At 41.5% G+C, this 13,098-nt stretch overlaps 1 protein-coding gene across 1 annotated transcript in view; it reads right to left on the bottom strand.

Annotated features, from left to right (window-relative positions):
* LOC139746696 (PDF receptor-like) overlaps positions 1-13,098 on the bottom strand; it is a 199,899-nt gene that overhangs the window by 39,328 nt on the left and 147,473 nt on the right. Inside the window, exon 7 of the mRNA XM_071658144.1 lies at positions 3,220-3,322. Coding sequence (XP_071514245.1) covers positions 3,220-3,322 — 103 coding nt within the window. The remainder of the gene's footprint in view (positions 1-3,219; positions 3,323-13,098) is intronic.

The raw sequence follows: 13,098 nt of genomic DNA, 5'->3' as shown, positions 1-13,098 counted from the left end.
AAATAACTGGAAGAGAATGACGGAAGAGATTTTTGGGTACATTTTCCTTTACCTCTCTCCCTCTGTCTACTTTCTTTGGACTTTGGGTATATATATATATATATATATATATATATATATATATATATATATATATATATATATATATATATATATATATATATATATTGTCCTTTTACTATCCCTTTCCCCAGACGTTTTATTTGATTTTCCATGCGCTATATGTTTTATTTTTTTGTTCCAACTCTCGGTTTGTCTTTTTTACTCTCTCTCTCTCTCTCTCTCTCTCTCTCTCTCTCTCTCTCTCTCTCTCTCTCTCTCTCTCTCTCTCTCTCTCTCTCACATATGACAAAAGAACGCATCACTGGTTAGGTGTCATGATCAGGCTATGGGGAGGGGAGGAGGAGTCGGCATGTGTCAGCACAGCACACAGGCTGCGGGGGGGATGACACGGAACTGTTTCTCTTCCTTCGTTAAGAAAAGGAAATTGCGAACCGGAGCCGGTATCCCTTGTAGAGAGAGAGAGAGAGAGAGAGAGAGAGAGAGAGAGAGAGAGAGAGAGAGAGAGAGAGAGAGAGACCATATAAGCAGTCAAAGAGGGATGAGAACCCATGTAAAAAAGAAAATAAGCGTTTTTTTTTTTTCTTAACACTCCAGAACTCATTTCATTAGCGAGACTTGATGTTTTACCCGTGACCTACCTAAGGCGGCTCCGAACTAGGATAAAAGGCGATTGAAGAAAAAGTCCATTAAAACCTTTTTTTTTTTTTTTTCAGTGTGCTTCTGTAGGGTCTAACCCTTTTTTACCCCTACGAACATTGAGTAGTTTACAAACTCTTTTAAAACTCCTGTGAATTACCCTAGATTAGCTGAGTAGGAAACTTGGCCAAGAATGCCTTCTCTCATTTTTCTCATGTTTTGTTATCCGTAAGGTTCTGTTCGCATTTGAGAATGCTGTGCGATTTGCTACGTATTAAATAGGAAGGTTCACGAACATTAAAGGTATGATACTGGCTAGAAGTATATGTAAAATTTCCTTCAAGACAGGAGTTTGGATATTTGAACCACAAGAATTGATCCCTTTTTTTTCGGTAATTTCATCCAAAACGTTTTACTGATTACAAGATGAACATGAGAGTAGAAGTTTTCGATCTGCATTTTTCCCACCAGTGAAAGATTTACCACTTAAAGCACCTGAGCACAGCTGTAAGGTCCTAGGGCACGGTAGCTTACCCTCTTGGCCTGACCCTTGAGTTCGAGAAAGAAAGAGAGAGAGAGAGAAGATCAACAAGCTGGCATTTGTATAGGGAACTTTCACCCAGACGAGATGGAAGCAATCAGACGTACAGATGAAACGTCGTTAATCAGGAGGGAAAGAGACCCCATGGGGAAGGCTCTCAGAACACACTGCAGTCGTCCCCCAGGAACACATTCACCTCTTGTGTCAGCGATGCTCTACTCTCTGCTTTAAGATACACAAGTTTAAGGAGCCTTAAAAGGTATCATCTGTCGGCTCTAGTTCCTTAAACTATTTCCAGGAAGACTGTAATCTTCACTACTGTGAATTGTACGTGAAAAGCACACTGAGCTTCCCTTTGTACTATATATATATATATATATATATATATATATATATATATATATATATATATATATATATATATACAGAGAGAGAGAGAGAGAGAGAGAGAGAGAGAGAGAGAGAGAGAGAGAGAGAGAGAGAGAGAGAGAATGTGGTCAGTTTCATTACTCGTCCCAAGGCTCCCCAGTGTAGCCCTTGATCCCAGCCGTATTGAGTTTTCATGTGATCATTACAGGAGCGATCTGAGACCCGGCTGTTCACTTTACCCCAGACATTGTGGAGAAGGAATTGGCTACAATTTCGTTTTAGATGAGTAATGACTGATATGGATGGCTGACCCAGTTACGGGTTTTGCTATTGTGTATTTCCCTTTGTGTAAATGACTACAGTGCTTCCACAGTCGTCTGTGTTTTTTTCAGTAATACTTCTGATGTTAGCGAATACTGCTTTATGCTGCTTTCATTCGTGCTGATGTTAGCGAATGCTGCTCTGTGCTGCTTTCATTTGTGCTGATGTTAGCGAACGCTGCTCTATGCTGCTTTCATTTGTGCTGATGTAGTTCAGTGTCGATGTTTGCGTCTGTTGGAGAAGTTTTTTCCTCATATTTTTTTTTTATATACTCGTCCCAAAACGTATTTGCGAATATGTGACATATTGTTCTGCATTTCATGTTTTAGTTTTAAAGTCCTAAATGTATAGTAATCACAAGTATTTTCATAACAGAAAAAATATTTTCTGTCATACATGTATATCTATATATTCTTTTTCCCCGTGCCTGAATTCATTGTGACTACACTCCATTTATAGAGATGACTATAACATTTCTGCCTTTTGTAGTTTACGATACTTCTAGCAAGTAAATATACATTATTACATTCATTTACCATTACTGCCACCCTGACGTGTTTCGTAAAGGAAAGTTGCCTCGCTTTCCTGAATCATTATCACTTTACTAAGTGTTCATTATCACTTTACTGAGTGTTCAAGATTTAATGACACATTCAATATATCATTTATGCTGAACTTTCTTTCCTTTTTCTCCTCCCCTCCTGTGGGTCCGTTGTTCACGTCACTGAAGATAATCCATCAGTTTAAAGTTCACACACCAGAGAGCCTTCTTACTTTCCTCATTCATTTACGATGGAAATGTAAGTGAGTGTTCATGTTATTGGGCAGATATCCTCAGTCATACAGCAGTAGGCACTTCTGATATTTGTTTATCCTACGTACTGGTAACAGTTATCTTTTATTTCTTCTTATGAAGGCATAGAGAATACATGTTTCTTTTCCTTGCACGTAGAAACCATAGTGATTATGACTTGCTTCTTCGTAGGTGGAGAACATTCATCTGTTATTTTATCTTGCATGTAAAGGTCAAATATAACAGATATCTGTTATTTTGTTTTCCAGGGAGCGAACTCGAGGACACATCTCTTATCTTGTTCTGCAAATAGAGGATTTCGAGAATACCCACCTGTTCTCTCTTTATGTAAGTAGAGAACACGAGAACACCCGCCTGTTATCTCGTTATGCAGGTAGAGAACTCGAAAACACATTCATTATCATGCATTGAAGATGGAGGAATACTAAAGCAATTATCTGTTATCTTTTTAAGTAGAGAACTTTAGAACACTTACCTGTTATTTTGTTATGCAGGTATAGACCCTCGATGAACATCCACATGAACATGGCGGTGCGGGCGTACTCCAGGAGAATATACGAAGCTTCACACAGGACCGGCTGGCGGGAGAGAACACCCAGATGAACAAACGATGAACGAGAACATTAATGAACAAGGTAACAAACAATTTTATTAACTATATATATATATATATATATATATATATATATATATATATATATATATATATATATATATATATATATATATATATATATATATATATATAATGGTTTGGGGAAATAGAAATATTCTGTGATTAACGGAAAATTGATGTCATCTTTGAACTCTGACTTAACGAGATGACTCACGTTGCTGAACAATAGTGTCTGTGATGATTATGTTGAACAGCAGTAGTTGAGGAAGCTGGGTACTGCATCCTTAAGTGAGACTCACTACCTCAAGGAGACTCGCTACCTCAAGGGTACTGGTTACCGAAGGTCCTTGTTTGCCTACGACCTGATCTCCCGTGTTGGGCGCGTCTCCCATTACGTCGCTACTGGCAGTACAGAACCTTGCGTCGTGTGCCTCCCTCGTCTCACCCAGTGTGGGGTGTTGCTCTCTTTTCTCGCTGCTGCCGCCGCTGCTGCTGCTGCTGGTAGTGTTTTATGTAAGCGACCTGACTGAATCTTGGGGCTGCAACAACCTTTTGCGAATGGCAAAAGGTGAAAGAAAGATTTTTTTTCCCGGAGCGTACCATAACATCTTTGCACAGAGTCATTTCGGGTAAGAAGCTTTGTGTCGAGAGGGAATTGGAAAAACCCATGTCATATCTGTTGTAGATGGTTGCGAAAACATAGGTTTCGAGGGGGTTCTGTGTGTATTTTCAAATTGTTCGAGGAAAGTAGTGCAGGAGAACAGGCTTTTCCAGTTTCTTTGTAAAGTGGGTCTTAAAAGACCGTGTCGGGTGTCTTTTTGTTTCCGAGGGGCTTGCGTCCATCCCTTAGGGTTAAAGAAGAAGAAAAGAGATCATCAGTTCAGGAAAATGTGGGTCATAGCAGCGGAAAATGTGTGACTGGATGATTTTTGTTCTCGTACGAGAGCAGGTCGAGCAGCAGCAGCAGCCGCTACTGCTGCTTCAGGTTGTTGATATCTGGAAACAGTCTTCAGTCAAGGCCTCACCCGCCCGAAGACCCGGTGCTTCTTCACATAACAGCTCATGGCCTCCCGCGCTCGCTCACTCCCCCACCCACAGGTTCAAACCCATTGGGTACAACGGTCCAGACCACGAGCAGTGCGGTACGATCCCTGAGCGCGACGGTATGGTTCTTGGACTGCATGTATCATCCATGAGCGCGACGCTACCAGTCTCATGAGTACGACGGGTTTTCGTCCACGAACACGACGCTACGACGCTCTGAGTCGTGCACCACCACACCGTTATGCTTAATAAGATGCACCTGCCTGTCGTTCTGCTGGAGGGCCGTACCGTAACCATGAGAATGAAAAAAAAAATGTATACGAAACATTAATGTATAAGTTGAGGTCTAAGAATATTCAGAGATGTATAAATTCTTACGATGTACGTCGAGATGGTTATGATAAAGATCATCGGCTCCCATGAATTAATTTAGAAATAATCTTTGTTCCTTTGTTGATAACCAAGCTGTAATTATTTGTTGATAACCAAACGGTAATTATCCTCCTGCACAAGTAATTGAGATTGGGTTAAGAATAGTCATACTTCCCCGCGCGCTTACGGTTGTTATGGAGAACTCGAATCGACCGTATATTACTGAGTTCGATTTTCTCGATTGTAGTTTGTTGGATATTGTTAAATACATAACTTCGATGGAGCGATTCGGACGCCTTTGGTTTCCACTTGATGATTGTCATGCATAGTAATTGATAGATAAATCTGTTCTATATAAACAAGTGAATAGGGAATGTAGTTAATATATACACCATCAGTTTGTGCTAACTATCCATCTCTCTGTCCATCTTACTCGCCTACCGTGCTACCCACTATACCGTCAATCCACCTGCTATATACATACCCACCTGCTCATGAAAGAAAAGAGGAAGGCAAGAAAAAACAAAAACAAACACATGTTCACTGTATGATAATCACGTCGATCTAAAACATTAATTGTCTTCCAGGCAAATGAACACGTCCTTCATTCCCCAGAAAAATAATCCGACCAGCACAAATAAAGAACCGTCATCCACCTGTCTTGTACAGAATGTGGTAGGGATAATGGTGGAGGGTGAGGATGTAGCAAAAGCGTTGGACACACTCCCCCGGCTCCTTGCTATCTGGTAGGGATAATGGTGGAGGATGAGGATGTAGCAAAAGCGTTGGACACACTCCCCCGGCTCCTTGCTATCTGGTAGGGATAATGGTGGAGGACGAGGATGTAGCAAAAGCGTTGGACACACTCCCCCGGCTCCTTGCTATCTGGTAGGGATAATGGTGGAGGACGAGGATGTAGCAAAAGCGTTGGACACACTCCCCCGGCTCCTTGCTATCTGGTAGGGATAATAGTGGAGGACGAGGATGTAGCAAAAGCGTTGGACACACTCCCCCGGCTCCTTGGTATCTGGTAGGGATAATAGTGGAGGACGAGGATGTACCAAAAGCGTTGGACACACTCCCCCGGCTCCTTGCTATCTGGTAGGGATAATGGTGGAGGGTGAGGATGTACCAAAAGCGTTGGACACACTCCCCCGGCTCCTTGCTATCTGGTAGGGATAATGGTGGAGGGTGAGGATGTACCAAAAGCGTTGGACACACTCCCCCGGCTCCTTGCTATCTGGTAGGGATAATGGTGGAGGGTGAGGATGTAGCAAAAGCGTTGGACACACTCCCCCGGCTCCTTGCTACCTGTAGGCCATACCATTAGGCCGGAGGTGTGGTTGTCGAGCCTCATTGATGGTGTTTGTGTAAGGCCTCCTCGAGAGGGCAAGGCGGACTCCTCCGATCGCTGACTTCGAGGAATTTCACTTAAGAGGCGGAGCGCGACGCGCACTGGTTACACGGGGTCCATACTAATAACAGAGGCAGACCTCGCCATAGAAGGGAAGACCTGCCTTGGTGCCTCCCAGAGGCGGTGTCTCGTTATTCAAGGCTTCACACACACACACACACACACACACACACACACACACACACACACACACACACACACACACACACACCTCCTGCTCTTTCCCACTATCATTACTTCATTACTATTTTCATCCTCATTCGTTAATTCCAGGAGTTTAAGAATTCAGAGAAAACAAAGTTTTGTTTTGTTTTACAATCTGGTTCCAGGACCCACCCTTACCCCCGTCATTCTCCAAAAACTTTAAAGGTTTAAAGTGAAAATTAGACAAGTCTCGTGTAATCCATGTGTTGTGCTTAATATATTTTTAGATATTACTTTCTAGTTGTCGTAACTTTATTATCTTGTGTTCATTCAGTGACATATATCTCTGTATGTATGTCTGTGTATCCATCTATTTATCTATCTATCCATCTTTCTCTCTATCTATCTATCTATCTATCTATATATATATCTATATATCTGTCTATCTGCCTATCTTCTCAGGAAATCCCTCTATAGCAGCGCTATATATAAGACCACTCCACTCAGCTGGCAGAGCCCAGCTCAGGTGTGCTGAGGCCTTTCTGCCGTTTAGTGAGGGGATGGACAGGAATAATGATCCCTTGTTCTCCTGCCACTACCACTACCCTCGAGATGCACAGGTCACGAAAGTTACGGCACACAGATAAGGAGAAAAGAGACTCACGTGGAAGGTCCAAGTACTTTGGCTTTACCTTGAGGGACAGTCTTCCTACGTGGATTGGAAGCATCGGCTGTGTTGCAGACCCTTATGCATATATATATATATATATATATATATATATATATATATATATATATATATATATATATATATATATATATATATATATTAAACAGGTAGTGGCAATACTTTCCCCATGTTGCGTCCATAGGATGACCGTGTCGGAAATATTCCGCAGAAAGATGGAGGCCATTTATAATGTTAGGGGAGGAACACGGACGCCGCCTGGAGGGGAATGGTGGTCGAACATCATGGTCCAAGAGGCAAGGCGCTCTGCACGGCACCTGCAGCTCCCCAGGTGGGTCCAGGCGAGGACGAAGGCCGGAGTTCTCAAACCAGGGTACGAAGATGTTTCAGCATGGATGGACGCATGAGCTTCTAACGCAGTGTAGAAAAAAAAGAGAGAGAGAGTCCCTCAGTATTTCATTAAAGACGGTGAAGTGAGACTTGGAATGACACCATCTCCCAACTGCGTACTTATTCGCGAGATAAATGAATTTCTTTTAAGCACCCAGGCAGGGACGGTATATTGGTGATCCCGGATACCAGAGCGTAGTCACAGGAAATGTATGTTGAATCACCATATGATGAGTAAGAAAAATAGAGCGAGATGGATAGAATAGATTTATGAGTAAGAAGACGAAGAATAGGGCATATATATGATACTGGTAATAGTAATATTGCAAAACGAACAGGAAAATGGGGTGATAAACGACAGTACATCTGGAAACTTGTCTTTGCGAGGCGCATTACTGCTTCCCCGGGAGTTAAAGCCGTAGCGTTGTGAGTACCGAGTTCAGTCCTACTTAACAACCACCCCAGAGATGTTGAGGCACAGCAGCCGCCCTGGGGAGGACCGCCGTCCTGACTTAGGAGTACTGAAGTGGTGCCCGGAGCCACCTTGCATCCTACCCGTCAGTTGGCTGTGGACAGTAGCCGCCCAAAGAGGCACTGCCGAAAGACCATGTGTCATGAACCTCTGGTACTTATTTTCTGCTTTGTTTTAAAGGAGAATGTTCGGGCTAGGATAGCACGGCTCGTATCCTCCACACACACACGCCCACCGCCTGACCTTTTCTGTTGCCGCCCATGACACTTTCTCCACATTTCTGTGTTCGACTTAATGATGTTCCCTTCCCCCTTGTCCTCCCTTCCTTAATTTTTGATCTGCGGTATCTCGGTCAGGACTCGTTCGCGACTCTGGCCGGAGAGTGTGACGTTAGAATATCAGTCGATAACTGAATAAGTGCATATGTGTAATTGACTTTCCGTGTTTAACCCAGGATGATTAACTTTTTATTTCGGGATTTTGAAAAGACTGGCAGAAAAAAAAGATATAAAGTGACTTCCCTAAGAGATAATCGAACCGTGAAATTATGAGCGTATTTTAATGTTATACAATAACGCTGTGACAACATTAAGTTTTATGAATATTCTCTGAAAGAATAATGGGAAATGAACGTTTACGCATTCAGATTTATGCATGTGAAAATATAACATTTGATAGAATGAGGATAGATGTTTATCAATTTTTTTCTTCTAAAAATTTCATAACTTTAATCAGTAGTTTATTGACGTGTTTGAGATATTTTTAAAAGAGCGCAACGGAAAACCTTATTAAGGGGAAGAGGGGTAGAGGGTGTTCAGTTAACTCTTCGTTGCATGTCGGTAACGAGGAACGTTTTAGAAAAAGATATTTTAACGCCTTTCTCAAGTGGCCGTCGGGTTACGTAAAGACTCCTTGATTATGAGTTTAGAGCAGATATACACAGACAAAAATTATTATTAATTATTTGTTTTTGCTATATATGTGGTGGTCTTGCCCGCCAAAGCCTTCAGAGAAAGTCTTTCTCTTTGCTCCTCTTTTTTTCCCCTTATTTTAGAGAGTAATGGTATAGGAGGTGACAATTTCCAGGGTCCTGCACCCTGCACCCGTCCCATTCAGTCCCCATTTTACGACACGCAGGAGACAAATGAGGTAATATTCTTTCTGGATCCATACCCAGGGATGATTATATATATATATATATATATATATATATATATATATATATATATATATATATATATATATATATATATATATATGTATATGTATATATATATATATATATATATATATATATATATATATATATATATATATATATATATATATATATATATATATATAGTTGTGGAGTGTTGTTACTGGAGTCCGCCTGCAGATGGTTACACTGAGAGCGAAAAAGTCACTTTGACAAGGTTCAATCATCGTCAGTTGATGAAAGGGAGAACTGGGTCGTCGAGGAGCTTCTCACTCTTAAGGAGTCCACCACTAGTGGCCCTGCACCTGATCGTAGCGGAGCCACCAAGCTGCAGGAGTCTGTGGCATATTGTATCATGACGTTACCGCGAGCGAGAAGTCACCTTCAGCAAGGCTGCAATAACAGGAGATTATTCTTGGCGTGGACCTGCTCTAAAGGAACCCATCATTTCCCTACTGGAGGTAGCGCAGCTGTGGAGCTGCAGGAGCTCCTGGGAAGCGTTCCAAGATGACGCTAGGACTTTTTTAGTGAGGGGTCCTAGGGTAATATATATATATATATATATATATATATATATATATCCCTGGGGATAGGGGATTAAGAATACTTCCCACGTATTCCCTGCGTGTCGTAGAAGGCGACTAAAAGGGGAGGGAGCGGGGGGCTGGAAATCCTCCCCTCTCGTTTTTTTTTTTTTTTTTTTTTTTTTTTTTTTTTTCCAAAAGAAGGAACAGAGAATTGGGCCAGGTGAGGGTATTCCCTCAAAGACCCAGTCCTCTGTTCTTAACGCTACCTCGCTAATGCGGGAAATGGCGAATAGTTTGAAAGAAAGAAAGATATATATATATATATATATATATATATATATATATATATATATATATATAAACGAATGATGTACATTCTCACAGTTTCCTCTGTGACGTGGGAAGCAAAGGCACCCAACATTCCTGCGTTGAATAAATTATAGGCCTCCCTGGCGGGTGGCGCATATCGTAGTCTGTTTACTTTCTCATTTCCCGGGCGGACACGGACCCAGGTTAAGCCGGCTGGGCTCTAGAGCCATGGGACCCCCATGCCTGTGAAGCCCTAATATTCTAGCCCGAAGACGAACAGATGTCATTGTGGCTGTGGTCGCTCCGCTGGCAGGATGCTCCTGGGTTGCTGGAGTCTTGTGTTTCTTTCGTGAGTCTGTGAGTCACGGGCCAGAGGCGTGACGATGGGGCTCACCCTCTCGAGCACGACAGATTTTTTTTTTTATCCTTGAGCAGATCGTTATGAGACTTGAGGGAGAGGCGCGACCATTGAGCACGACGGTACTGCAACCATTGAGCACGACGGTACTGCAACTATTGAGCACGACGGTACGATCCTTGAGCACGATGATTCTCCCGTAGAACACGAAGGCACGACCCTTGAGAACAACAATAACGACCCTTCGGTGCGGTCGTGTGTCCTGTGACCTAACCATTAAGGATTAGGTGAAAGGTCAAACCTGTTGCTTTAGGTGTTTTTTCCCAATTGGTAACTGTGCCTCTTACGTTTACATCAACATTGCTTTGGTATGATTTTGATTGGCCATACCAACTCTGATAAACTGTTACCTATTTTTTTTTTGCTAGATTCCCTTTGTAAGCTGAAGCAAACAGTGGCAAAGACATTCCATCAGGAATATACATATATCATTTGTTTGACTGGGCTTCATGCGAATATATGTTAGAAGGGTTCTGGGTAATTCCAGAACTCATGAAAATTGATTCTGGTATGTATATATATATATATATATATATATATATATATATATATATATATATATATATATATATATATATATATATACACACACACACACACACACACACACACACACACACACACACACGATTATGCCTCATTATGATCCTTTATCAAAAAAGGATCATACCTCTGCTTAGTCTGTACGGCGGCTTGTGTGAGCAGTGTAAATCCGGGTGAAATGAAAGCATTTTGACTGTAGATCTTTCCATATCCGTGGTTTATTGAGGATTTTTTTTTTTTTTTAAACAGTTGTATGAACAATGAATGGGTGCAGCTCTTTGACTCCAGAACCGTTGTTATCGAGCGGTGCAGACATGAGCAGTGTTTAGACTTGATAAGTATATACCCTACACTAGTTCAACGAGGGGAAGGCCCTTCCACCCAGAGCTATTCAGTGTTAAATGTTTACATCCCACTGACTGCGACACCACATATGATGTCATAAGAACGTGACATGGTTCTGAAGTGTATTATCTTGATCAGATTGAGAATTATGTACAGTTTCTGCCATTACACTTATCTGATTTCAACGACTCTGATATGATAGGGACGGCTTTAAAGATATAAGATAGATTGTGAGTAGTTATTATGATTTCACATAATCCTCAATCACCATCTTGATCTGATGCTTAAAATGAAAAAGAAAAAGGAAAGAAAAACGGATGTTACTGTAACGTCCGTGAACACCTTAAAGAGCGATTGCCCAAAATGGGGCCCTCAGTCCTATAACGTGAATTGAAAACGGAACCAACTGGTTGGAATGGACTGTAGTTATAGGTTAGGGAGTTGCCAGTGATATATCTCTCTCTCCTTGATAAGGATCAGAAGGAACTGGGGTTGTGTGACGCTATAGTCCTCACGAACTCTGAAGGACCTAAACAGCTTCTTAAGGGCATTGAGTCGAACCAAAGTCCCTCAAGGTCCAACGGTAATGGCAGTCATTTTCTCAGCAGACGTCTAATCTTTGACGGTGACATTGATGATCGAGATTTCGTCTAGCCGTTATGAGGAAAGTAGTTACGACCCTGTCTTAGCTGGAGACGATCCTGTTTCAGCTGGAAGGCTATCGTGAATATTGCTTGACGTGTATGTATCCAACATGGCCAAGATTATGGGATGTTCCATAACATGTCAACACTGCATTAGACCCAACACTGAACCAAGTCTCGTTGAGGATTATGTTGGATGATTAACATACCTGGAGAAGTCGCTAGTTTGACGGAAGGCTTTTAATCGAAAAGCCTCGACAGGTAATCGAGTGTTCATCGAGTCACTTGCGCTACAAGATGGAGCATTGCTAAAAGAAACAAATCCATGAAAATGACGCGAGAAAAGAGTTTAAGGTTATGAGCGTCCGCTTACCTGGCGTTTGGGCTGAAATCCAGTATGAGTGTGCGTTGAAGAGCGACCATAAACCCGGCCGAGGGAGCGTGAATATAGGCTCATTTGCTTCATTTTGAAGAAAAGCCTCTTGAGACCAAACAACAAAGTCTCGCTTTCCACACTAAGTGGTTCTCTTTTTTACACTCATTCTCTCTATACGTGACTACGATTTAGTACATAGCCGTGAAAATGCACTTAGAAATATACACACAAGCATATATATATATATATATATATATATATATATATATATATATATATATATATATATATATATGGGCTGCCAGAAAGCATTTGACACTGTGCCACACGGTAGGCTGATTAACAAGCTGGATCACCGAGGCAGGAAGAACGGGGGAGAGTCCTTCAATGGATAGACGTTTATGTAAGTGGACGTGAACAAGGACGCACGTCAGAGGAGCCTGCTCATAATGGGTCGAGGTCACCAGGCGAGGGTAACAGGGTTTTGTTCTGGAGATGACTGGCCTCGAGGTATGGACTCATGCTGCCTGAATATGTTTGCAGATGATGCGAAAGTCATGAGGGAAGTGAAAAGCGTGGAGGATTGCATCACCTTCCATTGGTGTATATATATATATATATATATATATATATATATATATATATATATATATATATATATATATATATATATATATATATATATATATATGTATTACATATTACATATGGTATATGTAGATCAATGTTTCTCAGACTGTCGTTATTTGGATTAATCATTACTGCTCATATGTCAGACGAATACGACCAGGTAAAGTCGTTATGCAGTAAAGATCAGAGTCAATATTATCGCCATTGCAAAGGAAAAGCATTTC

Source organism: Panulirus ornatus, chromosome 66 (assembly GCF_036320965.1).
Source record: "Panulirus ornatus isolate Po-2019 chromosome 66, ASM3632096v1, whole genome shotgun sequence".
Taxonomy (NCBI): domain Eukaryota; kingdom Metazoa; phylum Arthropoda; class Malacostraca; order Decapoda; family Palinuridae; genus Panulirus; species Panulirus ornatus.
This window is presented reverse-complemented; position numbering and strand designations above follow the sequence as displayed.